Genomic DNA, 25,095 nt, shown 5'->3' with positions numbered 1-25,095 from the left:
AATAAATCATCCACATAAAAATCACTTTTAGATCAATTTCTTATACTATGCCAGGAATGAAATGGAATTTTCAATTCATATTGTGATTTATTAGGACTTTTGACCAACTCAAACTATATAGACTGATGTGTGGTTTCTTTTGAAACTGAAGATGTTTCTTGAAAATAAATCGGAACAATCTGCTGGACATCTGTTTAGTCACCTTTCAGTTTTGAAAAGTATGGAACCAACCAATTCCTTGAAATGTAAAACATTGCTACTTTATCAAATCTTTGTAGGTCCTATTACATATAACCTAGATTTCTGCCCAGTGGCAACTCTGAAACCAACTCTTTGGAATTTGAATAGTCAGCCACAGAGGCAGCTGTTTTGAGACTGCTTTCTAGAAAGTTCTGTGCAGTGGTGGGACAAACCACAATATTGAAATGGCTAGTGCTCCTTGACCTGGTAAAAACTTTGAAGAGTTATGGGCCAAAGGACAAAATAGGAGCTTTCTAGGCTTCAAGGAAGGCTTGATCTTGTGGTTCCAAAAAATTGATTTTTTAAATATGAAAAATGCTTTTCCTCCCTTTAGATTTTCTTCCTCTGAGCTAAGTTTATTTTGCTACAAACAAGTCTGTTGAGACTGGTTGCACCTGGCTGAATTTTAGCTTCGTTCTGATGGAAGAGCAGTTAGAACTCTGTGGCTGGAGTGGCTGCTTTGCTAAGCTCGTCGCTTTAAAATGTGACTTACGGATACATAAAAGAAAAGCATATTTTATGCAGTTTATTTATCCTTCATTTCTCCAGTGTAGTTGGTAGAAGTTATTTGATTCCCACCAAATCTGTGAGTAAATCCAGAGACCAGACTGTACTTTGTACTTATTCAATCATTGAATGAACCAGTAACGTCATCACTTGCATTATTAAATTATAAAGTAAGTGGGAAAGTAGGCTTTAGTAATAGAGCCTTTTTTAAAACTAATATTACAAAGAAGGGAGAAAGAAGCCCGTGGGCTTTGGGGAAGAGTGAGTTATATATTTGCTTTGGATCTGGTCTTCTAGATCTAGTCTAGAGAGTAAATGAAAAAAGGCCTTTGGATCTTCATTGAATTAAAAAAGAGCCTCCGTTTTTTGTTGTTTTGTTTTGTTTTTCCTGTTCGTCCTGGGGCTTACACTCAGGGCCTGCACACTGTCCTTTTGCTTTCCCAAGGCTAGCACTCTACCACTTGAGCCACAGCATGATTTCCAGCTTTTTCTGTGTATGTGGTACTGAGGAATCGAATCCACGGCTTTCTGCATGCTAGGCAAGCATTCTACCACTAGGCCAGACTCCTGGTCAGAGCCACCAATTTCTTTTCAACAGGTATGGTTGCTCACTGAATAGCTAAATAGTAGATATTTTGGTTGCCCTGCTCACCAGGCACTGTGAACCATTGTGTGGTTGCAGGATATTTTTGTGTTCTATTTCTTAGGGAGTAGAAGAAAGAGAAATAAGAAAAATCCCATACATTTTTTTTTAAAAAATCTGTTTGATGTTAGAATCTATATTCGAAATACACTTCACATAGGCAAAGGCCTCCATAATGTTTCACTTTATAGCCCTTTAATTGAAAAGTATGCTTTTCTCTAACCTAGACATATTTTTAAATATCTAGAAAGGCAATGAGTAGGAAAGCTGATGAGTGTGTATATGTGTGGGTATGACAGGCTTAGCAAATAAACTAATTTAAGAAGCATAAACAAAGGATGAGTTTTGAAATCATTTGAACCATCTACAAGAATCCAATGACGAAAGTCGTATTTCAACACGTGGAGCTTAGTTCCGAGAAGCCACAATCCCAGCCACGTGTTAATTGATCAAACATGGTTAAATGGCTAAGCTTTAGTTAGAGGAAGAAAGCTAGCACCAGCAACAGTTTTGGTATAATCAACTTGTTCTGGCTTTCTACTGTTTGTTGTTAGTATGATTCATTAGATAAGAATGTAATAGCGGAAAGCAATGTGTTAAAAACATGACTGAAGAATGATTCCTGAAACTTATTTATGAATACAAGTACAAAAGACAGGAAGAATGTAAGTGTCTGAGGATATTTGTTTTAGCCCTATGTAAATATTTTTTTCCTACCTATTCTGCATTTAGTGTTTTTCTTAACATTTTTCATTCCAATGTGACTTGTGTTTTTCCTTGTTTAAATAGTTATTTTTCTGTGTCCTTCCCTTAAATTTATTTCCATTTCTTTCCTTTTGTTCCTGATTTTCCTCTTCTTTTAAACTTTAATGGTTTTCACCCCTCATTCTCTGAAGATGAAGTTTAAAAAATGCTAGACAAGAGAGCTCAGTAATGTTTCTTAAAAGATACACACACACACACACACACACACACACACACACACATTTAATATGAGCTTCCTTGCACTGGGCATAGATAAGTGGAAACAAATAAAGACTAACCTTTGGCCCTTGTAATCCTTGAGGCCCAGGAGGTCCAGGGGGACCCTAAATTAAGAAAAGAGACAATTAAAAAAACATAAAGCATTCAAATTATGATTGAGAGTAAACAAAACACTATACACCTCCTCCCTTACTTCTGCTGATACTCGGGTATCTCCTGATACTGATTTACAATGGGGAACCACTGTGCCATTCCATAATTAGAACAACCGTCTAATTGTATGAAGCTCACACGACATCAGGTCAGAACAATACTGCAGATGTTTCAGGGCAGTTTCAGTGGCTGCCATGCTTCCACACATGCTCTTGGACTCCCCTTCCATTCTTATCTATGCTTTCAAGCAACCACTTTTCCTCTCTCTCCCAAAGGCTTTGATGTCCATATTTCTCAAGAGCAATGCTAAACTATAAGGCTTAAAAGGCTTCAAGACCAACAACAAAACAGTGATAAGTTTTCCCTTGATTTTTTTTTTCTTTCATGAAAGTGATTTGACTAGGGTAAATACTTTAAGGCAACATAAAATTAAGTATGACATAAAACTGCATTAGTAATACTTTTCACCTGCATGCATCAACACTAAATATAAGTCACACACCACAGACAGCATGCAATAGGAGTTACCGTGACAGTTAAGGTGGTAATTCTCTGTGGGGAAAACGTATTAACAAAGATGGTTACCTATTTTGTGTGCTAAAAGTACAATAATACATTTCTGAAAAAAACCTTAGCGTTTTGACTGGGTTTTGGCAGGTCTAATAATGTCTTAAGGCACTGCCAAGTTCCTGAGAAAGTGTCTTCAACACAGTCTAGTTGCACATATTTGTAAAAAGTATTTTCAGAATTGAATGGTTAAACAGTAGTATATACTAGAGGTTGGTCAACATAATTGTGAATTGGGAAATTTGCTCTTGACTAAAATCTCTATTGGGGTGCCAGGGGTTAAGATATATTACCTTCATAAACTGCTTTGTTAAATGGCAACTCCTTTGTACAACTACTTAAGGATGATAAAAGCTCTAAGCTAGAGAACAATTAGAGAAAATGGAAACATTCATTTGCATATCTTTTCTCCTTCATACCTCATTTGCTGCATTATAATCAACCTTTCTTTTTTCTTAGGTGAGTCAGCGAAAGAGTTTGGCATTGAATTAGTTTCTTAAAGTGCTGCAGGACTTTATTGAAATACACTCAAATAGAAATTTCTAACATATTCATAAATTATCTTTCTTTGTATTAATATTTTCTGGTTTCAATCTTGAACTAAAAGAACTTTTAAGAAATAGTAAAAAGAAGAACATTTTCTCCTAAGGACTCTGCTCATAGAGAAGCGTTATACAATCACATGTACATTTCTGGATATCAGTTTAATATCATCCGTGCTGATTTTATTAACTGTTGTAAGTCATCTCTCTAGCAGGATGGAAGAGAGTCATTTCTATCAACATACATAGTACATGTTGTTGTAAAATAAGACAGACTTGTTCAATATTAGGAAGGCAGGACTAGTACAATAACCTATAAAGAAATTTGGAGTTCTGCTAGGCAGAGAAGGGCAAGATAAGTAGGATAAATTCTCCTTTGTTATGCCAAAAGAAAAGAATACCATGTGTATGTCAGGTGTTGGTTTTTATTCCCATTCAACATGACTTAGCAAATAACTGGTTTTTCATTTTCATTTAGCTGCACATAAATTAATGAGAACTACAAACATCCAATTCAAAATACCAACTACCTTGGCTGTATGGTTTATCCAGTGACTGAACTGTATTGGGTAATATTTTATCTCTTAAGTTGGGTGTTAGACCCACAGAAGTTATTATATTTTCAGTCAGTCATAGGGCTTGAACTCTGGGCCTGGGCATTATCCCTGAGCTCTTCAGCTCAAGACTACCATCCTACCCCTTGAGCCACAGAGCCATTTCCAATTTTCTGGTGGTTAATTGGAAGTAAGAGTCTCAGGGACTTTAGTGCCTGGGCTGAGTTTGAACTGCAGTCTTCAGAGCTCAGCCTCCTCAGTAACTAGGATTACAGGCATGAGCCACTGCACCCAGCCCACAGAAGTTATTTTATACTAGTCTTGAAATTTTTTCATAATCTAAAAATATTTCCTAGAGTAATAATCTTCAATCGAGATAATCTAAAATTTTATATTTCTACTGTGATATTTTAAGTAATATACTCCTAGCTACCTAATCCTAGGGGATTGCTGACAAATGTTTTTTTTTTAGAGGAGGCTTTCATGAAATATGTAGAAAGCTGTAATATCTCATTGATGACAAAATTAGAATAAATATTGCCTCTTCTCAAATCTAAAAGCTGTCCAACTGAATTGATTTTTTTATTAGATCCTAATCCACTAGAGTACACTAATAAATCCACTAGGGACACTAATAAATTATTCTGAAGCAATTCATACACATAACACATGTAGAGTTAGCCTAACAAACCCATAGGACATTGAATCTTATGATTTGGACATGAGCATGAGTGAGTTAACAACTCTAGTGGATATTGACTGACTATGGCTCAAAGTCATATAGAACTTGTGGTTAAGAAAAAGGAGCAGTGACCATGCTTTCATATCAAGAGGTTTTTTAAAGTACAGTGCTTTTAGGCCTACCAGCAAAATGTATTCAGGAGCTTCTAAAAACAACTGGAAGAATAAGACTTTCATAGACATACACGCACAAAAAAAAAAAAACCCAACAACAACAAAAACCTCACCTTCTGTACAATTCAATCTCCATTTCCAGATAAGATCTACAAAGCATAGATTCAGTGATTTCCCCCAAATGACACAGCTCATCAGTACTAGAGTGCCACTTTCATTTTAAGACCAGGGGTAGTTTCAGCGCCAGACACTCTGTTTATGTAAAAACCTCTTCTTTAGTATTAAGAAATACTAATGATACTGGAAGACAAGAGATTAGATACCACTAAAAGGTGGAGGCAAGAATTACACTGACATTGGAAGTAGTTTAGAGGAAATATATAACATGGCTATAAGGTTTAAAAATGTGTCCTTATTATATAAGAGCTTTGAAAACACAATGGGAATGTTTTGGGGCAGCACTAGGGTTTGAACTCAGGGCCTCACACTTGCTTAAGCAGGTGCTCGACCACCTGAGCTGTATACATTCAACCGTTTATAAGTGATTTTTTTTTCCTCAGGCAGGGTCTGACCATAGCTGGTCTGGACCACAATCCTATCTACACCTCCTCTGTAGTTGGGTAACAATATCTTTCATTGTTGAGAGTCTTGCTAATTGTTTTGCCTACACTGGTCTAAAAATTCCGTCTTGCTGATCTCTGCCTCCACGTGTAAGGAATTTACAGGTATGATCCAGTCTATACTTTACAGGTGGGAAAGGATGCATAGAGAAGTGAACTACCTTGCCTTAGTCACATATTTATTAAGTAGGAGAACTGAGATTTGAACCCAAGCTCCAAAGCCACTGTGCTCTTTTTATTATGCTCCTTCTTTAAAAAAGGAGGTAAAATGTCAACCAAACTAACCCCAAGCTTATACTTGGTAACACTTAAGGATATCTGAAAGTAGGAGGGAAAGAAAAGGACGGATTAAAAAAAACTATATATATATATGTATGTATATATCTATCTGTGGAAAGGAAAGGCAAGGACTCTGGAGGAGAGGATTTAGGAGATGTATGTCACAAGGGGCCACCTGTGTCACTTCCTGTGGCCAAGCGAGTAGGACAGTCACTTACCTGCAGGGCTTCGTGGAGGTTGCCATTGTAGTCTATGATCTCAGTAGCTCCTTGGTCGCCTTTCTGCCCAGGTGGACCCTGGAACAGAAAGCTTGGAGGTGAGATGAGCATAGAAGAGGACTATGACCAAAGCAGGCATCATTAGGAACCATCTCTGTCTGTCCCTTCCCTGTGATGACCTTCCCCATGTCACAACATAATTATGTTCATTTAAAAGAAAACATCTCAAAGGAGAAAAATTACTTTTATCTTCCTGTAGATAGGAAGTAGATAGGAAGACTGCTTTTTACAAATAGTACAGACTGCTTTCAGCCTATTATTTCTAAATTATAAGCTAACATTTTGAAATTTTATTGGCTTTCTCCATATTTTTTATTAAATCAACCCTAAACTTTATTTTTCTCACTGATCCTTATAGATTGCTTCCTTATTCTGTAAAGTTGACTCTATAAGAAATGCCTACTTTCCCAATGAAACTAGGTCCTCCCAAAAATGCAAGTAGGAAAAAAAATGTGTGTGCACGTAAATAGATCTTCTAGACTTCTAGAATATATATGGATATGTGTGGCTCCAGGGGTAGAGTGCCTGCTGGGCAGTGTAAAACTCTTGAGTTTAAATCCTAGCTTTAACAACAACAGCAAAAGCACTCCAAAAATCTAAACCAGACATGGTGGCTCATGTCTGTAAACCTAGCTACTCAAGAGATTGAGATCTGAAGACCATGGTTCAAAGCCAGCCCAGGTAGCAATGTGTATAAGACTCTTACCTCCAATTAATCACCAGAAAACTGGAAGTGGTGCTGAGACTCAAAGCAGTAAAACTAGTCTTGAGCAAAAAAGCTTAGAGACAGTACTGAGGCTTCAAGTTCAAGCCCCATGACCAACAGCAAAACAAAAATCTAGAATACATATCTAGACTAGATTCTGCCCTTCTCATTATATGCTACATGATTTTCATTACTCAGGGCTTTAACTCAGTCAAAAATAAAGAGCAAGGGACAATGGTAGCCTTAATAATCACAGCTGCCTGCTTCAGAGCTATCACTGGCCAAGTTAGTCCAAGTGTCAGTCACACTGACACTAACCTGGGATGGCAGGGACAAGTGTTTAGATAACAGGCATACTCACCCTTGGACCCAGAGCTCCAGAGTCTCCTTTGTCTCCACGATCGCCCTTTTCCCAATAGAAAAAGGAAAAAAAAATCATTGAGTGAGTCATAGGAGCAGTGGCCTAGAAATCTCTCCAGACTAAGCATGAATGCATTCACACAGCAGTACATTCTGAAGAAGAAAATACCAGTACCGACCAACATGAAAACTGCTTTTTTAAATATATAGCTTGCACAGAATTAGAATTACCATCTCAGATAAAAAGATAACGGGTCAGCAAAGCATATCAGGTGGTTTCTATAGCACTCAAGTAACCTTTAACCTTTGCCACTGAGCTATGTTCTATTCTTTGTTCTATTGGGAGGGCAGAGGGGACAAGGGTATTCATAGAAGAAATGTGGAGATAATTAGGACAGAGAAGGAGGGAGGAATTCATTCTAGGGAGTGAATGTTCAAGGAAAAGTAAGGTCACAGGCCAGGAATCTTTCTGCAATGATAGAGATCATAGGGAAATGATTTGCAAGCACGGGCATGTTAATACTTGGTGCTGAAATGGACAGCAGCCATCCAGAGCAATGCTAAAGGTCAGGGCCAGCCAGCTCTTTCTAACGCAATGTGAAAATGATGGGCTTTTATATGGTGGGATTAATTATGTGTGGAGACCAGGAACAGTCTTAAGCTTTCAAAATTCTCCAGAGTCTAAACTGAAATAGTGGGGGCTGGGGGTTTTCTCACTGATCCTTATAGATTGCTTCCTTATTCTGTGTAGATTTGAAGGCTCTTTGAAACAGGTTAAATTTAGGGAGTTCTCTTCTTATGTCAAATTCAGAGCATTTTCTACCTTTCTACCTAATTCTATAAAGGACTAGTGAACATAATGAGGGAATAGGACGTAAAATTTTCCCATTTGTGTTAAACTAATAGCCTGGACCATAACAATTAAATTTGATACAAATGGAGTATTAACCATCTCTAGTCTGTTTTCATTTGGAATGTATGTTTCCAGCATTTTAGATACCACGATTCTACTTATAGTATAATACAAAGTACATGCAAAGGAAAGAACTAAAATTGGCATTGATGTTTTGAGACAAGGAAGGAAGTCATTTAAATGCAATGTATAAGTTGAATGTTTATTAAAAGAAAGTTTGAAAATGAAAAGTAAGATTCTAACCATTATGTAAATTTGCACATAATGTAATTTAAAGTACCTTATTTCCTTTCAAAGAAGCTATTTTTTTAAGTAAACTTTTTTTTTTTTTTGCCAGTCCTGGGCTTAAGCTCAGGGCCTGAGCACTGTCCTTGGATTTTCTCAAGGCTAGAGCTCTACCACTTGAGCCTCAGCACCACTTCCGGCTTTTTTCTATGTATATGGTACCGAGGAATCGAACCCGGGTCTTCGTGCATGCTAGGCAAGCACTTTAACCACTAGGCCAAACCCCTGGCCCAAAGAAGCTATTTTTAAAGAATCTTACACAGGGGTCTAAAGTATCAGAATACATAAAGACAAATAAACCAATTGCCTTGTGATAGCATCATAGGATGCAGTTATTGTAATCCCTGTGGATGAAAAGCATTAATCTAGCATATGGTTGTCTATGGAAAAGGCAAAATGTACAGCTCTTATAACACAGAGGCCTCATGGGAAGAGCAAAATAGTCACCAGTTACTGACCTTTGACCCCTTTGGGCCTCTAGATCCTGTTTCACCTTGTTTCCCCTTGGAAGAGGAGAAGCAGTGGAAAAGAGGGAAAAAAACGAGAATAGAGGAGGTAAGAACAGACAAAGGAAATAAGCAGTGAGGAAGCATGGAAACACTTTTTAACAATAAAATTGGTGATGACGAGACTGAGATTGGGAGTCAACACTGTATCATCAGAGCCTTCCCTGGTCTCCTCACCATCCTTCCTTCCATTTGTATTCTGAAGAAAACCTCCCATCAGTGGTCTGGAAGTCCAACAGTATTTGTCTGTAAAGCTTCCCTTTTCATCAAAGTAAACTATTTCCCATATCTCCAGGATGCTGTACCAAAATAAAGCATCTCCACGTCAGTTTGCAGGAAGTGGAGATGAATAAAGATCGTAGAGTAACATCCTTAAGTGCAAATGTGTTCAAGGTGTTTGCATGCCATCAAGTTACCATGGAAACAAGCATGGCACTCACCAGCAGAGACTTTTCTTAGTACTCTATTAACAGGTTAATACCTTTTCCTTCCAAAGTGTCATTAAATATGCCTACTGGACTGAGCAGAGAATGTAAGGAAAGTTGTATTATAGAATCATTTTGAAAAGAACCAACTGGTGTGCCTTTCAGGAAGTCAGTTGTGATTTGGGTTACTTTTAATATCTACTGAGGAATTCATTTCATATTTGGAATATGGTGACTATGCATTACAAAATCCTATAATAACTGACCTTGGGTCCAGGAGCTCCAGGGTCTCCTCGCTCGCCTCTTCCAGGAGCCCCGATGGCCCCTCGCTCACCCTGTTGATAGAGAAATGATCTGAGTAAAATCCAGGTCAGCAGAGAGATACCACTTATTTACTAAGTATACCACACTGCATTATTAAATTCCTCAATATGAATCACCTCAACCTCATTTCTTTCTGAAAACAGTTGGGATGGTGATACTTGGATGTCACCTACCCTGGGATAAGGAAAGGCTAGGAAGGCATCCTTTTGAACTTTGTCTGAAATGGTGTTCCCAGAGGACATGGGGCATACACCTCAGAAGACTTGGGGATACTTTCTCCCCACACGGGTGGCCAGACAGAATGACAGGCTGGGAGTTTGGCCTAGTGGTAGAAGGCTTGCCTAGCATGCACGTAGCCCAGTTCGATTCTTTGGTACCAAAAAAGAAAAAGCCAGAAGTGGTGCTGTGCTCAAGTGGTAGAGCTTTATCCTGGAGAAAAGTCTAAGGATAATGCTCAAGCCCTGAGTTCAAGCCCCGGGACCAGAAAAAAATGAATGTTCCATCTATATTCCTGTTTGTAGGAATATCAAGCAGGTAACAGTCTGTTCTTTGTCCTTTTATGGGGAAGTTAGTATAGTATATTTTATAAAGTATTTAATCTAGAGTATCATGCCAGGTCCCTCATAGCAGCTAATATTGATTTTATGGTTCTACATGGGAGTCTTTATACATAAAAACATATTATACATATTTAATTAAATATATATTGAATAAGTACACACCCATATACACACAGTGTGGAGTAGTTTAGAAGCAGTTAACTTAGAAGATATTAAGGGATGAACTGTATTTTGTACTGCCTGCATTTCTTCTCTTTTCCCTTCTATTCACAAACAAAATGCCACAGTCAGTTACAGATCGAGTTCCTGTTCATTTTCTCCACAATGCAGTGACCAGCCTGCACTTGTGTGTTGTGCTTCTAGCTTGGCTGCCAGCCTAGAATAAGAATGCTTTCACTGCCCACCCTTTCCCTTTCTCTTCATTCTGCAAAGGTTTTTCTTGTGTGAATCTGCTGAAGCTAAAACGAGAACACTCCATATTTTTCTAACAAGCCTGACTGCTCATTATGGGACAAGAAATTTCTTAAGAAAACAAGAATTTTGCATCATTCCAAGTTTCAGCCCCCACTCCCAGGTCATGCACAGTTTCCATCTGGTAGGATTAGAGCTATTTTCACTTGACCAGCTGAAAGCAGGCCTATACTCTCTGAACAGATTTCTGTAACTAGTGGAAATCTCCCCTGGTTTATTTCTGGTGAATGCAGTACACATTTAGGCAGAACCTGCAGTGGTAGGCAAAATAAAGGAATGTAGCTTGATATATTTTTTGCTCCTTCTTTGATTCATGAATTCACGATTCATGAGCTACATCTTTTCCTATCTTCCTGGGTAGATACAAGGAGAACTCTAAGCATAACAATATCCAAAGCTACATATTTTCTTTTGACATGGCAGCATGGAGCTTGTGCTTTTAGGCTCTTCTCTGGGGGTTTCCAAGGGACAAATGGTTTTCACTAGAGACAATTTCTGGGGACCTCATTTGAAGAATCTTATGGTAATAAGGCATTCAGGAATGTACATGCCTTTGAAATCTATGGTACAGAATAGGAACAATATCTATTTTTTCAGGTACTTCCTAACATAGATGGCAAGGAACAGGAATTCATGAATTATGTCTCTCATCACAATTTCTTTTAAAAAGTATATATATATATATATATATATATATATATATATACCTTCTGCCAGTCAGGATATGAGTACAATGTATCTGAGTCTACTCTCACATAGTTGGTTTTTTTTTTTTTTTGCCAGTTATGGGGCTTGAACCCAGGTCCTGGGCACTGTCCCTGAGCTTTCGTGCTCAAGATTAGCACTCTACTACTTTGGGCCACAGTTCTGCTTCCTGTTTTCTAGTAGTTAATTGGAGATAAGAGTCTCAGTGACCTTTCTGCCCAGGCTGACTTTGAACCATGACCTTCAGATCTCAGCCTCCTGAGTACCTAGGATTACAGGTGTGAGCCACCAGTGTCTGGCTCTCTCCCATCTTTCCACTCACCTCTTCTTTACCTTGCTATATGGTTAGGAGGCATCTGGGATACAACTGGAACAGCTAACATATCGCACCAACTTGCTGTTTTATCCAAGGATGACTTCCTATTAACTTCCCCTTGCTCTACCGAATATGTTGGCCCCTTCCAAAGTGCCATTAATGGGTGGATTCAGGTGCTTTTGTTCTAATATGGAAGAAATAACTGTTTATGTAAATAGTAGAGCTGTCCACAGTTCTTTTTTTGGTGGGGGGGAGACCTAGAATTGAGCTTCGAGTCTAGCACTTTCTATCACTGGCTGGCACTCCATCATCTGAGCCACACCGCTCTCCCCAACCTCATTTCTTTTAGCAAGAAGAGACTCTACTTACTTTTGTTCCTGGTAGCCCTGGTAAGCCTGGTTCCCCCTGAGGTCCAGTGAAGCCGGGCTCTCCCTTTGAAAAGAGAGGTGCACATGGTTATTATTCCATTAAGCAATGGATAAAGCTAAACTCATTCCTTCCTTCTGGGACTTTGTTGGAGATAACTTTTTGAAGATCATACTATTGACTATTAAATTAACACCTGGTTTTAAACTAATGAAAACTAGAGAAGCTGTAGAAAGTGACAAAGTCAATGTCAATGGTTTTCTTTCTCCTCTATTCAGGGTTCCCTTACTACTTACCAATTTAAGATGCATTACATTTGGGTAGATGTGACAGGTGACCCGTCAAGTTGGCTTTCCTTAGTCCCTCGCCTGTGGTCATATCCTTCTGTTACCTGTTCCCCTTGATGCTGACTGGATTGAATCACTCACATCTAATGGACAGGATATGGCTGGACTGATGGGCTATCAACTGTTGTGAAAAGATTATGGTGGCTTACATTGGGGGACTGGTATGTGACTTGTTGCTTCTCCACTGGGCCATTTTTGGGGAAGGAAGCTGCCATGCTGTGATCTCACTTGTGGAACAGCCCACACTGGGGGTACTGAGGCGTGCTAGCAACCACACCAAGAGCTTGGCAGTAAACACCCAGCTCCCTGCAGTCTTTTGATGAGGCTACAGCACTGCCTGCCTGGGAGAATCTGAGCCTAAGGCACCTGACTTATTTGACTCAATTCTCATCCCTCAGAAACTGTGGGGGAAATTGTGTTATTTTGAAGTAAGATGGTAGGTAGTAATAGATAACACAAAGACTGAGGCTGTGGAAGAGGATCAGTAAGAAAGGAAACTATTTCTGTTCATACCTCACTCAGCTGTGATGTAATTAAAAAAAAAAACAAGCTTGGTATAGGTTCCTAGTACGGAGATTTCAACAGGAAGGATAAGGAGCATCCTTCATTACTTCCTAACAACCACACTTGAGTTTATGCAAATGAGATGAGTCTTGGTAGGCCCTGAGAGAGCCCTGGGATGGGAACTGGTTGCCAAGGAACCATGATTAGAGGGCGGAAACTTTCTGCCCCACTCCTGATCTGTAGGAGGAGAGTATCTTTGAGATTGAGTTCCATCTTCAATGGCCAGTGATTTCATTACTTCCATTAATATAATGGAGCCACTTTGAAAACCACTTTAAAAATCCCCTAAGCAACATTCCAAGTTGGTGAATGCATCTGTGCCAAGAGGAATGACCAGGGACAGAGGACACAGAATCTTGTGTATGGCACTTTTCAAGGCCTTACTTTATGTACTTAGGCTTCTGGCTGTTCATTCTTACCTTTTAGAATAAACTGTAATGGCATAACACTGTATGAAATTCTGAGTCTCCCAAATAAATTACAGAACCTAAATATCAGGAAAACTTCTAAAACTGCAGTGAAGTCAGACAGAAGTACAGGTAACAAGTACCTTTAACTGAAACTGGATCAGTCCCAGGGGAATAGGCTCAATATCTGTGGAGTTTAGCACAAACAGGACAGAACTAGAATAGGACTAAACTGCAGGATAACTCAATTGGTGTCTGAATGGAAAGAGTTGGTAACCTGATGTTGGAAAAGAGACAGTGTATCTTGTGATTTCAAAAAGTACCCGCACCAGTGTTCAGGTAATCTTGAATAGCCATAAAAATTGTATTTCCTTTTTAACTGTTCAAGTTCACATGTAAGGGTCAGACTACCTAAAGCGTAAAAACTATAACCAAAATTTAACATGAAACTCATAATGGCTCAATTTCTCCATGTCCTATTTTATTCCTGGGATCTCTCTGGAATAGCTGTTAATGTTTGATACATCTGATTTTGTTCAAAAGCAGCAATAGTTCAGCCATGTTTTATGAAACTTGGGAGTTGATCAGGATAGAACTGAGGGGCTGTTCTATAAAGCACGTAAGATGTCATCACATAGCTTTCAAACAAGTAAGTTTGCTTGTTCAGATATGCTATATGCTATATTCGGCATGGACACAGCTGAAAAAATTCTTTAATTCAGGTGCTCAAGGTACTGATTTAAGGGGTAAAAGGCAAGGATGGAAAATGAATGCTTTAGGTTGCTTATATGCCAAAATGTTCTCCCTGTGCCATGGCCTTCTACCTAGTGGAAAGGAAAATATGACACATGATTTTGGTTGGTCCTCTTATCAGATAAATAAAAATCTGAAAATAAAAATAAAAATCTGAAATCTATTTAGAGAAAGCCATGATGACAATTCTATTTTTAGTAAGAGTCTTAACATACTCCATAAAAGTTAAATTTATTTATAAGTAAAAAATGTCTAGTACAATGGGACATACAAGTAAATATTCCTTCCCTACTTCTCAAGAAAAAAGCTATAATTAATGTTAAAGTAGTCATGATATACGCTATGAAAAATGTAATGCAAGTTAAAAGGTTGAAAGTTAGTGAAGAACTCTTACATGTCCTTCAAGTAGAAATAAAACAATCATTTTACCAAATCACATAGAAGCACTATTAATGCATACTAATAAAAGAAAGCAGCATGAAGACTTCAGAAACACATTGCTTATTTAGTATTTAGTTTACAAATTAGGTAAAGCATGCAGTTACATAATTCATAATTCATAAAAGACACAAGTGTCTTTTCCTCTTTTATTTTGAATAAGTAGAACATATACTCTCCTTAGTAAAAGAACATAAAAGTAGACATAAAATCAGAAGTGCATTTGACAGTCTCTTTCACATTAGTACAATTAATATTGGCTAATTGTAAAGGCTTTGAACATCACTAATGATACCTGAACATGCCACTGGTTCTTATTCTCTAAGTCTATATCTGAGGATCTCAGAGGATACAGTGAGGAACTTTGGGTTCCGTGGGCCCTTTAAGGGAGCCTGTAAGGCCAAGCTATTTTAACAGTGACCAAACACATTATTTATTTTTCTATCTTCATTTTTTGGGGGGATACATAGTATGAAAAGTTCATGATATGGGTTCAGAATCTATGTTATAACTAATCTTTAAGATAAACTGCCCCTTGTGGAGTTCAGGGTGGTATGAAAGAGTATCATGTGCACGTATCTATATGAGGCTAGATATTCAACCAAAACAACAAACTGCAACAGACGGAATGTAAAAGCAGATAGGAGAATCTGGTGGCCTTCCATTTAGCCATGTATTAAAGTGATTTGAAGCAAAATCCTAAAATAGCAACAATACACACACACACACACACACACACACAGATGGTACTCCCCTTAAAAAAAACATGTTTACCATGTAATAAAAATGATCCAGTGTTAATTTCCAACAACTAATCTTAATAGGTCTAAAAAAAACAATAAAGGCCTTGAGAAAAGCCCTTGAGCCATTTCAGTAAGCTTTGTATATTTAACTAATTTATTATTTATTTCTGTGCCAGTCAGGGGCTTGAACTCAGGGCCTATGCACTGTCCTTGAGCTTTTCTGCTCATTTGCATCAAAGCTCCCCTTCTGGTTATTTGGTGGTTTATTAGAGACAGAAGTCTGACATTCCTGCCCCAGCATTAGAGCTATGACAGATTTGCTAAGCATGAATTTTCCTCCGCTAAGGAAGAGAAATAATAGAGGTCACAGATGTGTGTCCTTAAAAAGTAATTTTGCCTCTTTGACAAGAACTGGTGTCTATAGTTTAAGGCTTCTAGAATTCCCTGTGATAGCTAGAAGAAAGACAGTAAAAACCTAAGGGTACAAAACACATGGTTTTTGGTTTTAAAATTTAAGGGGGAGATGTTTTATTTTGGTTAGAATTTTAATTAACAAGAATAGAAGAGAGGGTCAGAGAAGAAGGGGAGGGATAAGTAGCTAAGTAATTCAAAGATCAAAAACACTTTTGGGAAACTTTTATTTATTTTTAGTAAATCAGAATACACAAGAATGAGGTTGTGTAATTTTTAGGGCAATAACTGGAGAAATAACTATGTTAGAATAATAGTTCCTATAGGGCAGGGAGTTTGGCCTAGTGGTTAAAGTGCTTGCCTAGCATGCACGAAGACCTGGGTTCAATTCCTCAGTACCACATACATAGAAAAAAGCCAGAAGTGGTGCTGTGGCTCAAGTGGTAGAGCTCTAGCCTTGAGAAAGTCCAAGGACAGTGCTCAGGACCTGAACTCAAGCCCAGGACTGGCAAAAAAAAAAAAAAAAGAAGAAGAATAGTTTCTATAGCTGTTTTTACGTATTTACTCTTAATCAACTGGAAGTAGATGAGTGCTAATTTTCCCACCTCTTGATCTGAGTAGAAAAGATGGGAAGAAATACAAGAGAGGATATCAGAATCACAATGGAATTAATGTCTTACGTCATATTTAATGAAGGGAAAAACCTAGTCCAGAAGACATTTTTTTCCTCTTTCCTAGGCAATTAGTAAAATTAGAAAAATCCAAATTACAATTCCAATGAGCCACTTTTAGGAGCACAGAGGAAGACAGAGACCCCATGAAATGGACCGGTGCTGGCTGCCTTAATCAGGAGAATATGGGTTTAATTATCAACAGTATATTAAGTATTTCTGCCATAAAAGTAAGACATGACTTTTTCCCTGAAATTATTACTCTTTTAAGTTAATGATATGTTGCTCTGTGTGTGTGTGTGTGTTTGGATGGTCATGGGGCTTGAACTCTGGGCTTGGGCACTGCCCTGAGCTCGTCAGCTCAAGGCTAGTGCTCTACCACTTAAGCCACAGTGCTACTTCCAGTTTTCTGGTGGTTAATTGGAGATAAGAGTCTCATAGCCTTTTGTGCCCAGGCTAGCTTTGAATTTCAATCCCCAGATCCATTATAATAATAGTTGACTTTTGTTTTGGGCAATAAAATGATTGAACACACATAAAAACCACACAGACAGTCACCCTCTCAATAAACCATAAGAACAACAAAACCTAGACTTTTCCATTACAAGAAGACAGAACAAAGCTGGGAAATTCTTTAACCCTTTGTAAAATCAAACTGCTACTAGTCTCAAGTCTTAGAATTCTACCATAAAATGTTGAATAGCTTAAAAAAATATAACCCTTATGTCAATAAATAGCAAGAAAGTACTGTGGATATTTTATCTTCTAAATGGGCACTAGAGCACTTCCCCTAAGTCTTTTGTCAAATTTACATCAAGGATATTTTCAACGAATAGTCAAGTAGGAGTATTAGTTAAGGTAAGACAGGCAAAGAAAGATTGATTCACACAGAATAATCCACCAGGTGTTTCCATATAAACGTCTAGATTTCATTGTCCATTGAACACAGTGGTGGGCAGAAAGTCTTAACTGATTAGCTCTTACCCAGAAAAAAACCCTCTGGTTTTTCACTTATTACCATCTGCTTTATTTCTATAAGTCATTATCAATTAGGAGAATAAATGGTTTATTTTTTTAACCTGTTTAAAAACGTCCTATGATTCCAGATTAATCGAAGTGTGTTTTTCATGGTATTTATTACTCTCAAGCAGAACTGATGTTCATTGTCCAAAAAATAGTAGAACAGGACTTGAAAAATATGTGCAGATTTGCCTGGGTGCTAAAAGAATCACCAATAATTTTGATTAATGTGCCCTGACATGGAATGTATTAGGCATATAATATTCTTCTTGCTTAAAGGCTAATTAGAATTCAAGTCAGCATGATACCTGCTTTTGAGGATTACAGCAATAACATTTGTTGTAATAAGAACCTCTAGGCAGCCAGTTTTGGTTATGATTGATTTATAAAATTATTGAGAGAAAAAAAAGAATGAGAAATTAGTCTGCCCCCCAACCACTTATTTCCCTGAAGAATAAAATTTGAGCATAAATTAAAACATCTTGTGATTCTATTGAAAATGAACTACAATAGGAGACTTAGTTAAAATCCAGAAAATATACCTTTCTGCTTTTTTTCTTCTTATGAGGAATACATCATGAAAGACACGGGTGGATTTATTGAAAGTGTCATTATGGCTGCTAGACATCTCCATTTTTTGGTTATAGTGGCTTTCCTCATTGGGCCTTAAATTCTTCAACTTCTCAGATTTAGTGTAAACAGAAAATAATTATAGCAACCATAATACAATGATATCCTTTTAACTATTGCTTCCTTTTCCTCTTTTAGGAACTCACTTTTTATCATATATTTCTTCCAGTGCATTTCCTCTGTTACTTGAAAAGATCTGATATCTCCCAATTTATATCAATTATAATATACCATCTAAGTGGCTATGTTTTACAGGTTAAAATCATGCCCCCGAGGAAAAGACCATCTTTCAACTGGTGCAGAGCCAGTGTTTCCAATGTTCTGAGCTTCCCCAAGGGAAGTAAAAACTGCCAGAATAAAGACAGCATTGACTGCATATATGGGAATATTTTAGGAGTTTTATGCACATTAATACATTTAATTCTCACCACAACTGTTTGTGTTATGATTAGCGATGACTCTTAATTGATGAGAAAGCAGAAACAGAACAGATAATGGAACTCGTCTCAAATCAGGGCTGGTAATTAGGTGGCCTATCCTATAGTCACTGTTGAATACTGAATTAGTAAGAAAATATGATCAGAAAAAGGGATAAGTGATGTCCTTGTTTTTCCAAAGTAAGTGTAGAAAATTTAAAAACTAGGAACTCAGAATCCCACATTTCCATGTGATATCAGAAAAACCAGTTACAGCAACTTTTTACCCATTAAAAAATATTTGAAGCCTTGGTCATCAACTTAATTGTCTGAACTCCAATCATATTCCAGAAGATTAATTTCTGCATGGTACATTGTCCATAATTTAATTTTCCCAGTTGAACATCTTGACGTTACAGGAACCATGAAGGCCTGAAAGAGGAATTGCAAATGCCTTCCACATGGCAGGCGGACTTTCAAATGCTTGCACAGGAAGCTTAGTAGTTTGCAAGTCAGCTCTGCCTGTTCCTGGCAACTTTTATTATGTATGCTGTCCATATTAGCTCATCTCCCTAAGACCCTGAAGTGACAGATGAGTTTTCTGTCTGCATTTAGGGACTTTGCTCACTTCCTCAGGGCTATGGTTACTCATTCAGTTTCCGCCCATTCCCCTCCCAGAGTGACAGGTGGCAAATCAAAGCTCCCTCGGTATGCCATGGCTGCTGTCCTCAATGTCTTAGAAATAATGGATGGCATGTTTATGCGCTTTGTAGTACGCACCAGATAAATAGTAGAGGAACGGCACCAGGAAGTATTTCCAAAGCATAAGTAAACACACACATCCCGGATGCATCTGCCTAACGTTCCTGGTCCTACCCCACTCTACAGCCGCACATAATCATTCCATCTTTTTTAATCCTACCACTTGCTCATACTATGAATGAAAGCTTTCCTGTGGTTTGCTACCTGAGAAGTAAGGTTCATTAAAGGAATGAACAAGACCCAACTTTCATTAATATAACATTAGAACTTTTTTGTCAGTCCTGGGACTTGAACTCTGGGTCTGGGTGCTGTGCTTGAGCTTCTTTTGCTCAAGGCTAGCACTCTACCACTTGAGACACAGTGTCATTTTCTGCTTTTTTGAGTAGTTTATTAGAGATAAGAGTCTCCTGGACTTTCCTGGCTGGGCTGGCTTCAAACTGAGATGGTCAGATCTCAGCATTCTGAGTAGTTAGGAATACAGGTGTAAGCCACCTGTGCCCAGCAAAATTATAAAAATGGTACATTTAATTCACGTTTAACTTACATTTTTAATTGTGAGTAGTCAGTGAATACGAATGCTTCAAGGGTAGTACATTCTTCAGTTGTCTCCTTTTCAAACTAATTTATACTCAGCACAACGTTTTAAGGGAAATAAAAAAATAAAACTTCTGTTTTGAGTCAAATATTGGATTGCTATCCAACAGTACTTGAGCCTTACCTAGGAACGAATGGCTAGGGGATGATGAAGAGCATTTTGTGTATTAATAGCACCTTCTCACTATGACCACTAGTTAGATACAGAAAAACAAAATATCAGAGGTACATGACCTGAAAGTCTGTCTCACAATTTCCTAGGGCTACAAGAATGCAAGCATTGGCTCAGGAGTTTTGACCTAGTAGTAGAGTGCTTGCCTAGCATGCATGAAGTCCTGGGTTTGATTTTTTGGTACCACATAAACAGAAAAAGCTAGAAGCGATGCTATGGCTCAAGTAGTAGAGAACTAGCCTTGAGGAAATCCCAAGGACAGTGCTCAGGCCCTGAGTTCAAGCCTCAGGGCTGGCAAAAAAAAAATGCAAGCATTTACTGGAGGTGGCAAGTCACTAGTAAGAGGCCCAATTGGAGAAAGTGCAGGAGCTGGAGGTATGTGGCTCAGTTGGTAAAAGTGCGAGCCAAGGAACAAGGGTCAGGTACTAAATTTGAGGCCAATCTTGGAAGAGAAAAAAGAAAAGAAAAAAACCCAAGAAACTTCACAAGTTTTAGGCTAGTCCACAGATGACTAAGGAGCTGTCAAAGGTACAGTGCAATGTTTGCCATGCTGGAAATCTAACATTAAAATAAGATAGTGGGAACAAAGTTCAGGAATCTGTCTCTTATTTGTTTTGTCCTGAAAACACGACTTCATTTTTATGGGCTCTTTCACTCAGAAAGTGCCTAAAACTCAGAAGGAACCACCAGATTTCAGGCCCAACGCGCCCCTGAACTGCGTGCACACTGGCAGCAGAGCACTGCTCGTGAGAGAACTGGCAAGGATTCTACTCTGGCTCTTCCCCAGGTCCTTCTTTGCAAATGCCTTCTTGCTGATTTATAACACCACTGGGTTCTTTTTAATTAACACTGAATGCCACTTTCTTGCATCCATCTACTGATCTATGATCATGTAGTCATTTATAAAAAAGCTGTTGTCATTTTTTTCTTTTTAAACATATTTTGTTCTTTTTTCATATATTTTTTATTGTAATTAATAGAAGGGTTACATTATATTCACCAGATAGAAGGTGTATTAATTCACATACATTGATACCCTTTCTCATGTCTTGGTCCCCATTTCCCTCCCCCCCACCCCACCCCTCATCTTGTTTTCCCCCCTCCCTATCAAATTTCAAATAACTATATACAAATATATCCAATAACAAAGTGAGATACTGTAACAATATGAGATAACCAAGGGACAGCAAAAGAGATGAGAGATAACATAGTACATTAAGAACAACAATCACTCATTGTATGGCTTTTGTTTCTATATCCTAGAGGTCCTTTCATTTAGCGTCATACTATATGGCCTTATGTATCTAGGTTTTGCTCTATTGCAAATCTCTGCTAGGAGAGCCTAAGGTTTCTACTGATTATGACAAATGAGGGAAACCATTGGGCCTATGTTCCTTTGAGTCTGGCTTACTTCACTTAATAGGATTTTTTCTAAGTTTTTTCCATTTCCTAACAAATGGGGCAATGCCATTCTTTCTGACAGCAGCATAGAATTCCATTGTGTACAAATACCACATCTTGTTGATCCACTCATCAACTGAGGGACATCTGGGTTGGTTCCATATCTTTGCTATGGTAAATAGTGCTGCAATGAATATTGTTGTGCTAGTGGATTTAGTATGTCCTTGTTTCTGGATGATTGGGTAAATGCCAAGTAGTGGAATTGCTGGGTCATAGGGGAGCTCTATGTTTAGTCTTTTGACGAACTGCCATACTGCTTTCCATAGTGGTTGAATGAGTTTGCACACCCACCAACAGTGTAGTAGTGATCCCTCCTGGGCATATACCCTCCAGCATCTGTTGTTATTAGATTTCTTGATCCTGGCCATTCTAACTGGAGTGAGGTTAAATTTTAGGGTTGTTTTGATTTGCATTTCTTTTATGACCAGAGATGTCGAGCATTTCTTCATGTGTCTATAGGCCATTTTTATTTCTTCTTCAGAAAAGACTCTTTTGTTGTCATTTTTAATAGGTGGAAGTTACTATGGAATAAACATAAATTAACCCTACCACATATTAATTTACGATGTTATTCTTGGTAAATATCAAATGAAAGAAGTGACTTTGACTTTGTAGTAAATCGGGTCACATAGTGGACTTCCCATGAACAAGATCATTAAAGGGGGTACATAAACTTGATATGAATCTAGAAACATCACATAAAAAGACAGTACCAAAATTTCTAAGTGTCAACTTAAAAGACCACATGTTCATGTGTATTAATCATACCAAAGATACTCATAAAATTTGATGTGTACCATATAATACCTGGAACTCAATAACTTGTTTATAATTTCATTTTAAAACTGTGAATCTTCATAAAATAGCTTATAGAACCCTTACACTGGAAGCAGGAGTTTTAATTATAAATTAATTTTAATTTTAGAGTGGATTAATGCCCACTTGAGACTGATTTTTAGTTCTGGTAGAATTATGCTACCCTATAAAATAGTTGTAGAGTGCTTATTTAATTTTTTCATATATACATACATTTATTTAAAAATAAGGCTGATATCAAAGGAATAATTATAGCTAGGGCAGTTGGATTTAAAGGCTTATCAGTTGCAAAGTAAAAAAATATTTAGTTAAGAAAGGTTAACATTTCAAGTAGCTTAGAAACATTTAAAACAATGTTTAATGCTGTGTTTGAGTAATTTTTTCAGAAGATGAATGGAAAGTTTAGGGAGGCATTGTATGAATTGGGTCAAATTAATAGGATAATTCCTACTTTTGGCAGTGGAAATACAAATACTTCTGTGGGGTTATTATAAGGATAAATCAAAAGTTTGATTACTATTTAACAGGGCCAGTAAGACTAATTAGGTCAAAACCTAATAGTGTGTGAGGAATAAATTTAAAAATTGAGGGTTAAGAGACATTCTAGCCTTCGACAACATTCACTGGGTTTCTGGTAAAAGGGCATTTACATGTACTTAAGGAGTACAATAAGCTGAATGATGGAAACATATTGGTGGCAATAGCACACTTTTGGGTATTTGTGCTGCATTTTCACTAAGTTTCATCAGTTGAGATGGCCGAGGGTTCTCCACCCATCAGCATTATCCTTGTACTTTTCATTCCCACCCCCATTTGCCAACTCTGTCCTAGCTGACATCTCTAGGAAACCAGGGCTGTGAGCGAAGTATTTACCTTTATTCCCGGAAGTCCAGGGAGCCCAGGAAGGCCCGGTTCACCCTACATAGGAAAATCACATAGCATTATAGAATCATAGTCACTCAGTCACAGTATCTGGAGAAAAAACATGGAGAAAGAAAAGTGCTCCTCTATATGCTTTCTGCATAGAGAAATGTATGCAAATGATGGTCTAAATGATTCAAAGAGGTGGATAAGGCTGTGCTCAGTCAACTCTTGATTCAGGGATTGGTTGACCATTTGGCACATTTCCCTTCTTTCTACAATTCACTGCCCATTGGCTTCTCATCAGAAGCCAGGAGGAGATATGGAAGGAGAAGCAACATGTGTATTTTGGCACCCCTCTGGTAAATGACTGGTTAGAGCTATTTGCTGAAATGTAGATTATGTATGCATTTTAATAATGTATTTGACTACTTCAGAACACTCTCTCACCTCAGACAATCAAGAGTTGGCTGTAGAAACAGACAGTCACATTAAAACAAAAAAAAAAAAAACGCAACCCACCAATATGCATTAACAGTATTGCTACCTTAAGAGTACATTACGATTTCCTTTCCATTCCTGAATGATGAGAAGATAATTAAATGGTCAAGATTATATTTAACCCCAGCCAATGTTTCTGACGCTTAGCAGTTTATGCCTAATGGTACTATGCAGCTGTTCGCGAATACAGATCTGGGATTAAGTGGTACATATTGCAGGAACACCCTGGAGTTTGGCTAAACCACACTTCCATAGAATTGTCTACATTATTTTAAGCACAATGTATCAGTGACAGGAGGTTACACGGCTTAGCAAATCTTCTGAATTCTACTAAATGAGCATAAAGAAATTTCAGGAAAAAGTGTCTGCCCTGGAGTTACAGACATAACTTTTTTTGTGTGTGGAAATAACATTTGAAAAATCACATCATTTCCTAATGGTCAGTTAGTGGGATAACTGCCATTCTGAAAGACATGGAAATAGCAATAAAATGCTGAAGGTGTGTCTAAAGGCTCAGCAGTCCTTAACTCAAGGAAAATCACTAGAAATGTCCAAATTTTCCCATCATTTTCCATCAGATTATCAAGAGCCATACTTTTCTCTGGTATTAGCATACAATGACTTCAGAAACCATTTAGTACATTGTGTGATTATATGAAGAACAAGAAGAGCAAAAAAAAAGAGCAATGACTTGCTTCATGGTTGCCATTAAAGGTATTTCAGGAATGTAAAAGAAAAACTATCTGGTCCCAAACTCTGTAGAGGAATGCTTGCATTGGAAATAAGACAAGATTAAGTTAGAAGAGAAAGGATGATTTTAAGATGCTTCTTATTCCATTCAAAAACTACTTGTTCAAGCATATTAAACTTTATATGTACATCTGATTTTCTTCTTTTGTGCCCTTTTACCTCTTAGCAATAAATCTAAGAAGATCCATTATAAAGGGCCTGTACACATATTTCACTGAAAGTTCTTTTACTTTAAGTAGGTTTAAAAACAGCAACGTGCAATAGAATATACAACTTGCAAAACTTGGCATTAAGAAAAGGCCTCCAATCTCATTTTGGAGACAATAAATCACTAGCGGACACACACACAGGCCACTTTACTTTCCAATGAGAATTCTTACCATTCCCTTTCTTCCCACTAATTAAAAGGATCATGTGACTACTTTAAGGAAAGAAATTTTTATATATACATGTATACGTGAACATGAGTCATGCTTTCTAATGAGAACAATATATAAGACACTGTGGAGTTTGTGGACTTAATTTTTTTTGCCAGTCCTATGGCTTGAACTCAGGGTCTGGGCACTATCTTTGAGTTTTCTCAGGGTTAGCTCTCTACCACTTGAGCCACAGAACCACT

General features: G+C 37.8%; 1 protein-coding gene across 1 annotated transcript in view; it reads right to left on the bottom strand.

The window, feature by feature from the left end:
• Positions 1 to 25,095, bottom strand: part of Col25a1 (collagen type XXV alpha 1 chain) — an 84,712-nt gene that overhangs the window by 33,492 nt on the left and 26,125 nt on the right. Inside the window, exons 8-14 of the mRNA XM_090356541.1 lie at positions 23,238 to 23,282; positions 12,163 to 12,225; positions 9,684 to 9,752; positions 8,945 to 8,989; positions 7,290 to 7,334; positions 6,163 to 6,240; positions 2,434 to 2,478 (exon numbers count right to left, since the gene is read on the bottom strand). Coding sequence (XP_090212667.1) covers positions 2,434 to 2,478; positions 6,163 to 6,240; positions 7,290 to 7,334; positions 8,945 to 8,989; positions 9,684 to 9,752; positions 12,163 to 12,225; positions 23,238 to 23,282 — 390 coding nt within the window. The remainder of the gene's footprint in view (positions 1 to 2,433; positions 2,479 to 6,162; positions 6,241 to 7,289; positions 7,335 to 8,944; positions 8,990 to 9,683; positions 9,753 to 12,162; positions 12,226 to 23,237; positions 23,283 to 25,095) is intronic.

This window comes from Megascapheus bottae, chromosome 23 (assembly GCF_031878675.1).
Source record: "Megascapheus bottae isolate mThoBot1 chromosome 23, mThoBot2.hap1, whole genome shotgun sequence".
Lineage (NCBI taxonomy): Eukaryota > Metazoa > Chordata > Mammalia > Rodentia > Geomyidae > Megascapheus > Megascapheus bottae.
This window is presented reverse-complemented; position numbering and strand designations above follow the sequence as displayed.